This window comes from Gopherus evgoodei, chromosome 7 (assembly GCF_007399415.2).
Source record: "Gopherus evgoodei ecotype Sinaloan lineage chromosome 7, rGopEvg1_v1.p, whole genome shotgun sequence".
Taxonomy (NCBI): domain Eukaryota; kingdom Metazoa; phylum Chordata; order Testudines; family Testudinidae; genus Gopherus; species Gopherus evgoodei.
The window spans coordinates 58,950,203-58,964,811 of record NC_044328.1 but is presented as its reverse complement, the minus strand read 5'-3'; the positions used below and the strand labels follow the sequence as shown (position 1 = coordinate 58,964,811).

General features: G+C 43.7%; 2 protein-coding genes across 19 annotated transcripts in view; both read left to right on the top strand.

Annotated features, from left to right (window-relative positions):
- PRXL2A (peroxiredoxin like 2A) overlaps positions 1 to 7,307 on the top strand; it is a 29,031-nt gene extending 21,724 nt beyond the window's left edge. For all 4 annotated transcript variants that reach the window (XM_030571128.1, XM_030571127.1, XM_030571125.1 and 1 more), the window contains exons 5-6: positions 758 to 922; positions 4,986 to 7,307. In XM_030571128.1, coding sequence (XP_030426988.1) covers positions 758 to 922; positions 4,986 to 5,093 — 273 coding nt within the window. In that variant the 3' untranslated portion in view covers positions 5,094 to 7,307. The remainder of the gene's footprint in view (positions 1 to 757; positions 923 to 4,985) is intronic.
- A 6,636-nt stretch (positions 7,308 to 13,943) lies between these two features.
- Positions 13,944 to 14,609, top strand: part of TSPAN14 (tetraspanin 14) — a 76,222-nt gene continuing 75,556 nt past the window's right edge. For 6 of the 15 annotated variants that reach the window (XM_030571111.1, XM_030571112.1, XM_030571110.1 and 3 more), the window contains exons 1-2: positions 13,945 to 14,391; positions 14,473 to 14,608. The gene's annotated coding sequence lies outside the window, so the exon portion shown is untranslated. Of the gene's footprint in view, positions 14,392 to 14,472; position 14,609 lie in introns of all 15 variants that reach the window. The other 9 variants (XM_030571117.1, XM_030571118.1, XM_030571116.1 and 6 more) reach the window with 4 other exon arrangements.

The following is a 14,609-nucleotide window of genomic DNA, read 5'->3' as shown; positions in this document are numbered from 1 at the left end:
TAAGTTCATGTTGCAGTGCAACATTCAAAGAACAACAAATGGTAGAAATCTAACTGCTTGTTGCTATGTTTGCTGAAAACTTATGCTGTTGCCAAACACAAGAATTCAGAAATCATGCATCACACCCTCAAAATCTTGAGGTTTAGAAATCATGATATATGGTTTTTATTTGCCTTCTGTTGTTTTTGGATCTTTCTGGGTCATGTTTCCTAACATACCTCTCCAACACTGGAACAGCCTCTTGAGTGAAAGCTCCGGTTCTCTCAATTGCATGAATCCAAAAGCAGGGACTTTAGGAAAAACAATATCATGAGACTGACAGTAAAATGGTGAGTGGTGGCAACCCCATCCCTTTTTTCCAGCACATGAAAAAAGACAGGCTATTCTAGAGGGAGTTCTGCCCAGTAGTTCAAAACAAATCTGTTAATTCAAAAACACGCTGCTGATGTCAGCAGTCAAGATGTCCAGGAAGTGAATGTAGTAGGTTGATCAGCTCCATAAATCTGGAATGGCAGCAGTGACAAAACAACTGGATGTTGCTGATTGTGTGGAAAGTAGGTGACCTTTTACTGTTTTAAAGGAACTTCTGTCCTAATAAAATTACTAAAGGCATCATTCAGTTCTGTATACCCAAATATTACTTGTTAGAAACTGTTCTGGATGCAGAGGCTAGCTGGCTTCCTTGATTACAGTTAGGAAAGTCTCCTCTGTCACTGTTGTTTTTTGTTTATTGAGTTTTCTTTCTGTCCTTCTACAGAAAAATTTCTATGGTCCTCACAAGCGAAAAATGCTGTCAATGGGTCTTATCCGCTTAGGAGTTTGGCAGAACTTCCTTCGCGCTTGGAAGAATGGATACAGTGGTAACCTGAAAGGAGAAGGGTTCATCCTGGGAGGAGTTTATGTGATTGGTGCTGGGAAGCAGGTACTGCATGGCTTTGGGGAATTTCTCTTTTTTTTTTTTTTTTCATCCCCTCTTCCCTTCAGTTTCCTTCATGCCCCTATGAGATCCCAAAGGCCTCCTGCTTTAGTCACTTACTCTTAGAACATGACAAGGCCACAGTCAGCTACTAATTTCTGCCCTGTCCTATGTTCTAGTTGTGGGCTTGGGGCATCTCTTGTCTTGTGCAGTGACATTCACAGAACATCTTCCAATCAGCTCGCTGCCCTTGAAAACAAATCTCTTATAATCACTTCCAAATATTCTGATACTTACCCATTAAGGAGATTTTCCATCCACTTCACTGATGATCTACTATTCTATTAAAAATTACAATTGGCAGTTCACATGACTTTCCACTAAGCTGGTGGATGTGCCCCTGGTAATGACTTCTCATTTTTAACTTAAAATTTTGGAGGTGACTTTGCACCAAATAAGTGATCTTCTCCCGTTACTGGTTATGATGTGTGTGGGGGTGGGAAACCTCAGTCCTAAATACTGTTGTATTTGTTCATGTTCTTAAACAAACAAAGACTTCATGATGACATTGACTCAAATCAAACACTGTATGGAACGAATGATAGATACACATTTTTGATAACCATCCTCAGTTTGTTTACAAAACATCATAGTACAATATCCCTGAAAGGTGGGCTTGAACTATAAATCTGGATTTAACTACTATCACATTTTGGAAAAAATCAGCTCTAGATCTAACTTGGGGTCCATCTTAAAATATAACATCCCAAAGACTTACTGTATAGTGTGATCTTATCAAATTGTTTTGTAAAATTTAAGAGCATGGAGATAAATATGTAGCAGACTTCATAAATTGTGATTTAAATTGTCTCAAGTTGGGCACCCAAAAAATCACTAGTCGCCTTTGGAAATTTGGTCCTGGGTAACTGATGCTTCCAAGAAACATTTGCTTGTTCAGTAATCACACAGCTAGTCAAAGTAAGATTTAGAATGGGGGTGTGTCTATCTGTCTTGAAAGTGCCGAAGATTGGATGCTATCAGGGTATAAATAATTTATATAAAGTATGCAACAAATGTCATAGATTCATAGACTCTAGGGCTGGAAGGGACCTCGAGAGGTCATTGAGTCCAATCCCCTGCCCTCATGGCAGGACCAAATACGGTCTAGACCATCCCTGATAGCCATTTGTCTAACCTACTCTTAAATATCTCCAGAGATGGAGATTCTGCAACCTCCCTAGGCAGTTTATTCCAGTGTTTAACCACCCTGACAGTTAGGAACTTTTTCCTAATGTCCAACCTAAACCTTCCTTGCTGCAGTTTAAGCCCATTGCTGCTTGTTCTATCCTTAGAGGCTAAGGTGAACAAGTTTTCTCCCTCCTCCTTATGACACCCTTTTAGATACCTGAAAACTGCTCCTATGTCCCCTCTCAGTCTTCTCTTTTCCAAACTAAACAAACCCAATTCTTTCAGCCTTCCTTCATAGATCATGTTCTCTAGACCTTTAATCATTCTTGTTGCTCTTCTCTGGACCTTCTCCAATTTCTCCACATCTTTCTTGAAATGTGGTGTGTAGAACTGGACATAATATTGCAGTTGAGGCCTAACCAGTGCAGAGTAGAGCGGAAGAATGACTTCTCGTGTCTTGCTCACACCACACCTGTTAATGCATCCCAGAATCATGTTTGCTTTTTTTGTAACAGCATCACACTGTTGACTCACATTTAGCTTGTGGTCCACTATGACCCCTAGATCCCTTTCTTCCGTACTCCTTCCTAGACAGTCTCTTCTCATTCTGTATGTGTGAAATTGATTGTTCCTTCCTAAGTGGAACACTTTGCATTTGTCTTTATTAAACTTCATCCTGTTTACCTCAGACCATTCTCCAACTTGTGCAGATCATTTTGAATTATGACCCTATCCTCCAAAGTAGTTGCAATCCTTCCCAGTTTGGTATCATCTGTGAATTTAATAAGCGTACTTTCTATGCCAACATCTAAGTCGTTGATGAAGATATTGAACAGAGCCAGTCCCAAAACAGACCCCTGCGGAACCCCACTTGTTATACCTTTCCAACAGGATTGGGAACCGTTAATAACTACTCTCTGAGTATGGTTATCCAGCCAGTTATGGACCCACCTTATAGTAGCCCCATCTAAGTTGTATTTGCCTAGTTTATTGATGAGAATATCATGCAAGACCGTATCAAATGCCTTACTAAAGTCTAGATATACCACATCCACCGCTTCTCCCTTATCCACAAGACTTGTTATCCTGTCCTATCAGATTGGTTTGACGTGATTTGTTCTTTACAAATCCATGCTGGCTATTCCCTGTCACCTTACCACCTTCCAAGTGTTTGCAGATGATTTCCTTAATTACTTGCTTCATTATCTTCCCTGGCACAGAAGTTAAACTAACTGGTCTGTAGTTCCCTGGGTTGTTTTTATTTCCCATTTTATAGATGGGCATTATATTTGCCCTTTTCTTCTCTCCTGTCTCCCATGATTTTCCAAAGATAATAGTAGAGGCTCAGATACCTCCTCTATTAGCTCCTTGAATATTCTAGGATGCATTTCATCAGGCCCTGGTGACTTGCAGGCATCTAACTTTTCTAAGTGATTTTTAACTTGTTCTTTTTTTATTTTTTCTTCTAAACCTACCCCTTTCCCATTAGCATTCACTATGTTAGGCATTCCTTCAGACTTCTCGGTGAAGACCGAAACAAAGAAGTCATTGAGCATCTCTGCCATTTCCAAGTTTCCTGTTACTGTTTCTCCCTCCTCACTGAGCAGTGAGCCTACCCTGTCCTTGGTCTTCCTCTTCCTTCTAATGTATTGATAAAGGGAAACAAGAAGACTTTTTATTCCTGTAGCTAGTTTGAGCTCATTTTGTGCCTTTTCCTTTCTGTTTATACCTGCCTTTCTATTCTATGTATACAGTCTACTGTAAATCTGTTTTAGCTAGATTTATGCGTTATGGGAAATTCTAACTTGCTGTTTGGTTAAATGTGCTTAGAGCTTAATGGTTAGGGCCATAACAAATTCATGGTCCGTTTTGGTCAATTTCGTGGTCATAGGATTTTAAAAATTTCATGATTTCAGTTATTTAAATCTAAAATTTCATAGTGTTGTAATTTTAGGGGTCCTGACCCATAAAGGAGTTGTGAGGGGTCCCAAGGTTGGGGGTGGGGGCAGATGTTTGCAATACTGCTACCCTTACTTCTGCTCTGCTGCTGATGGTGGTGCTGCCTTCAGAGCTGGGCAGCTGGAGAGCAGCGGTGGCTTCTGGCTGGGAGCGCAGTTCTGAAGGCAGACCTGCCACCAGCAGCAACACAGAAGGATGACATGGCATGGTATTGCCACCCTTACTTCTGCGCTGCTGCTAGCAGGGCACTGCCTTCAAAACTGGGTGCTTGGCTAACAGCCGCTGCTTCGCAGCTGCCCAGATCTGAAGGCAACGCATAAGTAAGGGTGGCAATACTGTGACGCGCGCACACACACACACACACACACACACACCCTGCTAAAATAACCTTGTGACCTCCTCCCACATCTCCCTTTTGGGTTAGGATCCCCAATTTGAGAAACGCTGATCTCTCCTATGAAATCTTCATAGTTTAGGGTAAAAGCACACAAAAGACCAGATTTCATGGGGGGAGACCAGATTTCATAGTCCGTGATGCGTATTTCCTGGCCACGAATTTGGTAGGGCCCTACTAATGGTGCTTGAGCAGATTACTTGAAATTTGTATTTGCACTAATCTTCCTGAGATGGAAGCATGAGTGTACTGTAAGAAGAGTTTATCTAGTTTATAAGAAAATGCCACAGCACATATCCTTGCATAATGTGCCCTAACATAAGTAATATGAGGGGAAACTCATATTTGTTTGGTTGACTTGATTAATCCCGTATCTGAGAAATTGGATCATATCGTCTTTTACTCGTTTCTCAATCAGATAGAAAGTGAAAAGCAATGTTTTTGGGTTCTAAAATAGTGCATTCTATTTAACTGTATCCCCATATAAAAAGAAATCACTGCACTTTTTTTTCCTTTCCCTCTCACTAGGGTGTTCTCTTGGAGCATCGAGAGAGAGAATTTGGAGACAAAGTGAGCCTTCAGTCTGTCCTTGAAGCTGCTGAGAAGATAAAACCACAAGCTGCAGACACTGACTAATAGTTACACATGTTCAGTCTTGGCTCGAAAATGTAGAACATCTGTATAATTGTATAACATGCAGTGTAATTGCTTTCTTAGACTATTCAGTAATAGCTCAGCTGGAGGATTCTCTCTGAAATTAGTCAACAAATGAACAACCTCTTTGATGGTAGCTGACTTGTTTGTGCTTTGTAGTCTCTCAGGCACCCACAGTTTCTACTAGTTTTTTGTCTCTTACCACATTAATGAAAGGCTGGGCCCAAAATATTAAGGTGTAACCTAGATGGGTCCAGTTAGAGCCAGAAAAATAAGAGAATATCTGGGTGCCTGGGGAGTAGGACATTGCTAAGGCAGGAGTCAACGAGGTTGAAAGATGATAATAAATTATGTAAATGAAATGCCTTGGTTTTCAAATTTAATTTTATTAAAATAGTTAGAAGTCTCTGTGTTGGTGAGAGTCCACCCTTTCTCCTTGCGCTGAGAATCTTAGACACATGTCTGATTGCTACAGTTTTTACATATGGGGTCCAGTCCCGCTCCCTTTGAATTCAGTGGTAGTTCTGCCATTGGCTTTGTTTGATTAAAGATGGTGCCTCATATGCTTCATATTCTGATTTGAAAGGAAAATTAAAAGTCAGTATCGGACATATTTAAGAGGTGGTGATAATGACCACAAGGTGGGACGTGCCCAGTAATAAGTGAAATAAGGATTCTAAATGCAGCAGAGAATAATAAGTGCATATCAGGTAGCAAAAGTGAAACATGTCAGGGAGGGCAAGTAATAATTGGAACAGATTAGCAAGGGATGTGGCAGATTATCCATCACTTGGAGTCTTTTGAATTAAGACTAGATTTCTCTCTAAAAGAAATGTGGTAGGTTAGCTACAAGTTATTGGGCTGATGCAAAAATTACTGAGTGCAGTACTATGTGTTGGGTTTATGCAGAAGGTTGGACTAGATCAGTAGTTCTCAAACTTTTGTACTGGTGAGCCCTTTCACATAGCGAGCCTCTGAGTGCCAATCCTCCCCCCCTCCATAAATTAAAAACCCTTTTTTATATATTTAACACAGTTATAAATGCTGTTCTTTCCCATGTCTCTGCCTTTCTTCAGGAAATTGCCCTGGGCTGTCCTACATCTTAAGTTGGTCTACACTCAGTTTATATACAGATTTAACTCTCTTAGTTTGTGTGTGTGTGTTTATTACTGAAATAGTTAAACCCGTTCAGCCTCCAGTGGGGGTGCAGTTAGATCAGCATAAAGGTGCCTTATGAGAATAAGCTATAGCAGTATAATTTACAGAGATAAATTATGCTGGTATAAGTACCTTCATACCACTATAACAAAATCAGTACTGGGAAGGTTGTACCATTTTAATATATTGATATATTTTAAAGGTTACATTTTGTGAGTGTAGATAAACTGTTGTTGTGGGGTTCTGAGAAACTCCAGTGCTTTTGTATCCCATCCTGTCAGAACATGGGCCTATGTCCCTCTCTAGTGGCTATTCCATGTAAGAGATTTTAAGTCTGCTGTTGACTCCAGGTTCAACCCCTGCATGACCCATCCAAGTTACGGTTAAAATTTCATCCATTTCTTCTGCCATGCTGTGGGGTTAAGGAAACTGAGGCAGGAAGCCAGCTTTCATCCTGTCCCATTTCAGGCTTAAAATGCTTAGTCATTGTGTAAAGGGCATTATATGTATCCCTTTACCCTGTTCAGCCAGGCTGATCTATGACTATGCCTCTCAAAAGGCCCTGTGCAATGCTTCAGCTGCTTTATCAAGGACTGGAGTCTCCCCTAGGGGCTGTCAGGCCCTCTTGCACTCAGGTCAGCCACAGCACATAGACTATTCAGGTGATGTCTCCGGTCGGAGAAGGGACAGAATGTTAGAATCAGAATGTCCCATGGCAGTTGGACATGAGCAGTTACAGGGCAGTGCTACCAACTCCAGTGATACGTGGTGTCTTGTTTGAAGCCTGAGATTCTCGAGTCCTGTGGCTGTATCAGCATCTCAGTTTTATTTCAGTCTTTTAAAATGTAAGTTTTTCTAGTTTCTCCTGATTTCAGAGAGAACTCCAAAACCCTAAAGGTTCAAAATGCAAACAAACTCCAAATGTAGTATTTAAAAACAAATCTTAAAATCCTGTGATTTTTAAACCAATCGTGAGACTTCTGGGGGCCTGACCTGTCTTTTTGGAACATGCAGCAATCGTGGAGAGAGAGAGGACTGAAAAAAAATCTAGTGAGAGCTCCAGGACTGAGAGAGAAACAGGGAATAGGTTGGGAGGGAAAGTTAATAGGAAATTGGATAAATTGTGTGAAGCAGACAGTTTCTAGGAGATAATGCAAGTGATCTTGAGAATGCAAAGGAAAAACTAAATCTACTTGGAATGATAACAGAGCACTTGGTGAATCTGCCTCACTGCAGTGTGTGGGCAGGGTAGGAGGAGTCTGAATAGCTGCTTTATCACAATATTCTTTACGTGAATGTAAAAATTCAATGTATTTTTGCTCATTGCGATTAGCTGCTGTGTTGATGGCTGCTGTGCAGCATCAGTGACCCCTGCTGGATCAGCTTCTTACATTTCTTTCATTTGTTCTGCTCTCTTTTTTTAATAAATCTGAGCGACTCCTTTAAAGAGACATCCTCAACTTTTAAATCACTTTGGTCTGAAAATTGTTTACCTACTTTAGTTACAAGTAAGACCTGGGGTAAAATGACTGTAACTAGAAGAGATCGGAAAGCAAATTCTGGTTTTTCAGTTAGTTTACTCTGTGTTTGTGAAAGAAAGCAAGTTGCGTAAGGTCTGTTTCACTATAGCCTGTTTCCCCTTGTCTGGGGATGAGTTGTTTTTGGTTTTTGTTTTGTTTTTTTTTTCTCCCCACACGAATATGAAAACATCCTTTTAAACAACAGGATACTGTTGTGAAATCACCAAATTAGCCAGAAGACGTGGGGGAAGATTTTAGTAGCTGAAACTGCTTTCAACTCATTCTTTTAAAAATGCTGATGTAGATCTCAGGTTTACAGTCTCCCTTTAAGTCATCTAGTAAACTATCTACATAACAGGGTCTTTTCTGTTTGTTTTCTATGCTGTGTTTTTTTGTTTCACTTTGTCAGTTATATGTTCTTGTTGCTGTGAGACCACCTGCAGTTGGTGCCATTTACAAGCTTGTGTAAAAAGAAGAAAATTCCAACAAATCCTCCCTGCATTTTTCAGATTTATTTCCTACAAAACAAGAGAGCATTTTAAGGCAGACATACAAGAAAACCTACTCTGTATAGTTTCACCACTGGATGTCACTGCTTCTCCAGTCGCAAGGAAGGTCGATGCTAAAGGGGTACTGCAAAGAATTTGCATAGTAAATAAATGTGCCAGTAACTGAATACCATGGATTCTGACTGGGCTAGAAGAAACTTGTTAGAAAAGACTTAACAAGAGCTGCTGAAAGACAAATAATCTTGTGCCCTTTTTACTGTTATGTACATTCTACTTTTCTAATATAGGAGATTTGAGATGGGATTAATGGAGGGAATGGTAGAGTCTGGCCATTTTATAAATACACCATATATATGCATTTATAAAAATGGGCTTGGGAGGAAATTACTAATGTAATCAACTACAGGGAAGATGCTTGATAAAACATTAGGGGGGATGACAGTGGTTCAGTCCATGTGGATTGAGGATAATAGACTCGCTATCATTCCCACACTAATGCTTTTTCAAGCTTCTTGGAGAGCGAGAATGAATGTTCCTCAGGCCTGGTCCGCACTACAGCGTTAAATCGATTTAAACAGCGTTAAATCGATTTAATGCTGTACCCGTCCACACTACAAGGCACTTTAAATCACTTTTAAGGGCTCTTTAACTCGATTTCTGTACTCCTCCCCAACGAGAGGAATAATCCTAAAATCGATATTACTATATCGATTTAGGGTTAGTGTGGATGGAAATCGAAGTTATTGGTCTCATTCTTTTACTGAGCTACCCAGAGTGCACCGCTCCGGAAATCGATGGTAGCCTAGGACCATGGACGCACACCACTGAATTAATGTGCCCTAGTGTGGACGTGTAAAATCGATTTTATAAAACCAGTTTTATAAAACCGGTTTTAATAATTTCGATTTTATGTTGTAGTGTAGATGTGGCCTCAGTCACTTCCCCTAGTAGACTGCCTGTTACATCTGAGACTAAGTTAGTGGATCAGCCACTACATGCACCGCCCTATTGGAAATGCTAGAGGGAGATAGGCTGGGGGAAAATATGGAGAAATATGAAATAGCAGTTACAATGTGAGTTAGCTGAAATAAATGGTCCAGTCTAATCCTACTGGCTGTTTTGATTCAGCAAAACTACAGCTGTGGTCCCTGTGCCCCATGCCAGCAACTCTTCCTGGTCCCTCATTAATGTCAGGAAACATTCTGTGATGGCCACAGGAAACAGTGTTGATGAGCTATGTGTAAACATGACAGTTTGCATCTCTATCAGTCTTGTTTTCCACTTCATTCTGGTGAGAGAATTGAAGCCTTGGCCAAACAAAGCTTTACAGACTTTACAAGTTTGCCTTTGCAGTTACAGTTACTGCAATAGAGGGGATGCTATTTAAACTTTACAATGAGGTGATATTGTGAATATAGGGGGAACATTGGTTGGTTAGTGGCAAAGGCAATTGAAACATTAAGAGTGACTGCTGCGGTAATCCCTACTCTTAGGCCACGTCCAGACTAGGAATTAAAATCGATTTTAGATACGCAACTTCAGCTACGAGAATAACGTAGCTGCAGTCGAATTTCTAAAATCGAGGTACTCACCAGTCTGGACGGCGCCGCATCGATGTCCGCGGCTCTCCGTGTCGATTCTGGAACTCCGTTCGGATTGATGGAGTTCCGGAATCGATGTAAGCGCGCTCGGGGATCGATACACCGCGTCCAGACTAGACGCGATATATCGATCCCCGAGCAATCGATTTTAACCCGCCGATGCCGCGGGTTAGTCTGGACGAGGGCTTAAAGGTGAAAATATACCCACTCTAATGTTCCCTGCATACAGTATAACAGCAACCCTTTCACAAGCCTGTCACAAAGGATGTAGAATCTCTTTACAATGTTGATTGCTGCAATCTCTATGGCTAGAGGCTACCAAAGCCTCCTAGACTCCCTCTGCTGCCCCCTCACCTTCCTTGTTGATCAGATCATTTCAAATGAAAGTCCGGGATGTTGGTGGCAGGGGAGATGGGTGGCCACAGGCAAAGGGCATGGACAGAGATTAGAGAAGTTGCCAACATACACCCAGTGGTGAGCTAGAGCCGGTTCACACCGGTTTGCGGGAACCAGTTGTTAAATTTAGAAGCCCTTTTAGAACCTTGGTGCATCTGACGAAGTGGGTATTCATCCATGAAAGCTCATGCTCCAAAACGTCTGTTAGTCTATACGACACCAAAGGATCCTTTTAGAACCGGTTGTTCTGCGAGGCACAGCTGGTTCAAAAAGCGCTTTTAAATTTAACAAAAGCTCCTGCAGCTCCCTGCCCTTCCCCCGGCCCCAACTCACCTCACTCTGCCTCTACCTTCTCCCCTGAAGGCTCCCCTGGCTTCTCCTCCCCCTTTCCGGCTTCCTGCGAATCAGCTGTTTGCGCGGGAAGCCTGGGAGGGCTGAGAAGGAAGCAGCAGCTTCCTTCAGGTGAGCTGGGGCAGGAAGGCAGGGCGTGAGGACGACTCCAGGTGCCGCACGGCTCTGGCCTGGACCCGGACCCCGGGCGGCTCAGCTCCGGCCCAGTCCCGACCTCGGCCGTGTGGCATGGCTCAGCTCCGGCCCGGTCTCGACCAGCTGGGCGGCCCGGTCCGGCCCTGGTCCTGCCAACTGGGTGCCCTGGCTCCAGTCCCAATCCCGGCCGAGCGGCCAGGCCCAGTCCCCACCTCCAGGCAGCGTGGTAAGGGAGCGGGGAGGGGGTGTTGGATAGAGGGCAGGGGAGCTGGGGAGGTGGACTAGTGTTGAGGTAGTCAGAGGGCAGGGAACAGGGGGATTGAATGGGGGCAAGGGTCCTGGGGGGGCAGTCAGGAAGGAGCAGGGGTTGGATGGGGTGGTGGGGGGCGGGCAGGCAGGAGCAGGGGTTCCAGGGACAGTAAGGGGATGGAGAGAAGGGATGGTTGGTTGGAGTGGGGGTCCCGGGGGGCCATCAGGAATGAAAGGAGGGGTTGGATGGGGTGGCAGGGGGCAGTTATGGGATAGGGAAGGGAGGTGGATGGGGCAGGGGTCCCTGGGCGGGGGCTGTCAAAGAACATGGGTTGGACGGGGCAGGAGTCCTGGGAGGGGTGGGGAGTATGATCCCCTTGTGGGGTGAGGAGGAGGGAACTGGTTGTTAGTATTTTGGCAGCTCATCACTGCATACACCAGTTCCGAGAGGAGTAGTGTGACAGTGCATTTCCCACCCAACTTTCTGCACTGTTAAAAAGGAAGAGGGCACCAAAGTTCAGCACTGCATCCTGCAATGCTCAGTCAGTAGTTCTCAACCCGTGGCCTGCTTGCAGCCCAATCAGCACAGAGCTGCGGCCCATGTGACATCCTCAGGGCCATACACATAGTACTGGATATGGCCCACATATGCAGCCTACAATGGTAAATAGGTTGAGAACCACCGGATCTCTTCTCCTCACTGCAGAACCACTCAACAGGACCACGCCAAGACATAGGCACCATAAGGCCTGTGCCTCAGGCTCCAGCTCAAGGGGGCATGGAATTACATCAGACTCTCAACTTTTATTCCTTTTTTTAAATTTAAGTTTGCAGCCCCGAGGTTATGAAGAAATGCTTGAAAACATAAACAACATAATTGAAGCAGTGGTGTCTGCTTGAGTTTGCAGACAGTCTGAAACAATAGCTCTGAGAGGTGGGAACTGCTCCATGTATCTCTGTGGCATGTTAATTCTAAGAGCCCTTGTACTGGGGATCCCTGCTAATATCACCCAGCAGAGACTCTGTGGGTCAAGAAGGTCCAGCCTACTACTCACCCAAGCAAGCCAAGTTACTGGTGCTCTCTGAATAGTTGAATGGTAACCATCAGGGAGCAGCTGTTTCCAGAGCAGCAGATGCATCAATGTACAGGAGCTCCGCACAGCAATCGAATGATAGCCAGGAGCAGCCTATGAAGGTGGTCTGAGCAATCTAATGATTGCCAGGTTCAGGAACAGAGAGCTGTTTTTCATAAACATAATCACAAAACTGGGGAAATCTTACATGGAGGTGTTCCCAGAAAACCAGATGATATGATTACTCTCACCTCTCTGAATATTATCGCCAAGTGCAAGTGTTCAAAATCCATTAATTAGTCCATCTCCTCCCACTCCCCCAAGCAGGAAGTTGATTTAAAAATCACAAGACATTTTTAAAAATGTGTTCTTGGATTCTTTGGTGGCTGAGCCTTTAGTGTGTCCTCAGTTAAATGTTTTCAAGCTTTTATCCAATGTGGCGTAGCGACAGTAGAATCTCAGAGTTACAAACACCTTGGGAGTGGAGGTTGTTTGTGACTCTGAACAAAACATTATAGTTGTTCTTTCAAAAATTTACAACTGAACATTGACTAAATACAGCTTTGAAAATATACTATGCAGAAGAAAAATGCTGTTTTTAACATCTTAATTTAAATGAAACAAGCACAGAAACAGTGTTCTTACCTTGTCAAATCTTTTTGTATTTCCCTTTATTTTTGAAGTAGTTTACATTTAACACAGCACTGTACTTTTTTTTTTGGGGGGGGGGGTCTCTGCTGCTGCCTGATTGTGTACTTTGCTTCCAAATGAGGAGTGTGATTGACCGGTCAGTTAGTAACTCTGGTGTTCATAACTCTGAGGTTCCACTGTACAATGGCACAGTGGGACCTGACCCCCCAAGAAGGTTATGGAATGGAATGGCATTCTGGCACTTCACTTGGCAAAACTATTCACTCAAAGTTGGCCCTGTTGCCCATCCCCATCACTGCAGAGGAAGCAGCTGGGGCAAATGTGAGCGAGTGGCATTGCAACTTGAAACATGGGGTTGTAGTGCCACTCAGGTTTGGCCCGGCCTCTCCTGCACCACGAGGCTAGGCCAAACCTGGGTTGAGCTTTGACTCCACGTGCAAGGTTGTGATGCCACTCATCACTCAAATTTGACTGGTTTTGTGACAGGGTGGGTCAGGTGGTGGGAGCAGCTACCCTTAGGCTTGGATGGGGCAGAACACTGAAGTAGGGGTGAGTGACTAACAAATTTTCCGTGGCAATGGGTGAGGTGCTAGGGGCTAGATGTTGGTGGGTGGGGGTGAGGGAGTGGAGGATGTTGGTGGGCTGTGGGGAAAATGGGGATATTGGGGGCAAGCAAAATTTTAGATTTCAGAATTGGGAAGGGGGCCCCTAATCTATTCTTGCACCAGGGCCCTCTGAGGCATGATTACACTATTGTTGTCACCTAGTCACAGGACTCCAGGAGCTGGGGTTTGAAGGCAAACAGCAAATAGTGCAAGACTTGTGATTAAAATGAGGACTGTAGCAATACTGTGTATGATACATTAAAAACTGATTTAAAATCAATCTAAAACAAGAGATGGGAGGCAGGTCTGGAAGTAGGCTGATTATAACCTCTCAGGAAGGCTGTGTGCTTTAATTAATCCCCTGGGGTGTATGAAGTACAGCTGAGCCACAGTCAGGCTGCTGAGTGTTACAAGTATTAAAAACAGTGGGTGTGGAGGGGGAGGAATCACATTAAACTGAATAAAAAATTAACTGGAGGGAGTGTCTAAAATGCACGTGACTGGAATTAGTGGGTGTTTCTCTTAGCTAAATTTAGGCCAATATATGAACTTTCCCCCTGCAAACCTTTAGAGAGACGGGTTATGGGTGGGTGGGGGCAGGGAAGCTAGATTATGTCATAAGGAACTAGCTAATGTGCATGGAGAGGTTAGGGTAGAATTGACTCCAGGAGGAGAGGCAAACTCAGGCAAATACTCCCTGGAAGTTCTCCTTTGTGTAAAATGACCCTGCCTGTGTGTGCGTCCTGTTGCGAAAGAGAGGCGTGGCCTGATAGACATGATTAGTAGATTTCCTGTGCTGCCAAGAAGGAGTACAGCAGCTGTACGCTACTGGAGAGCTTGCCAGGGAAATCCACTCTGCAGAATCGAGTGTCATTATTTACTGAGCGCGGGGGAGTTTCTTTTCACGTGTGATCCGCTTTCATGGACTAACCAAGGCAGGAACCAACCGAGGAACGCCTGTGTTTTTGGCAGCCTCTTGCCTTTCACCCAAGTTGGTGAAACTTACTAAGCAGACTCCAGGGCTGCTCCTGGGTGAGTCTCATTTCCTGTGCTGATCTCGGCTGTGCACCGAGCCTCGTTGTGTGCTGCCGTCATTGTGTCACTCTCTCTTAGGTGCTGTTGTTTCTCGATCTTCGGCTCTTTACAATCGTTCTCACCCGCTAATTTCTCCCTGGGCTTTTTCTAAGAGATATTCTCGTTCGTGGGCAGGGGCAGCCCCATTGTTAACGCTGCACTCAGCCTTCTGTCTG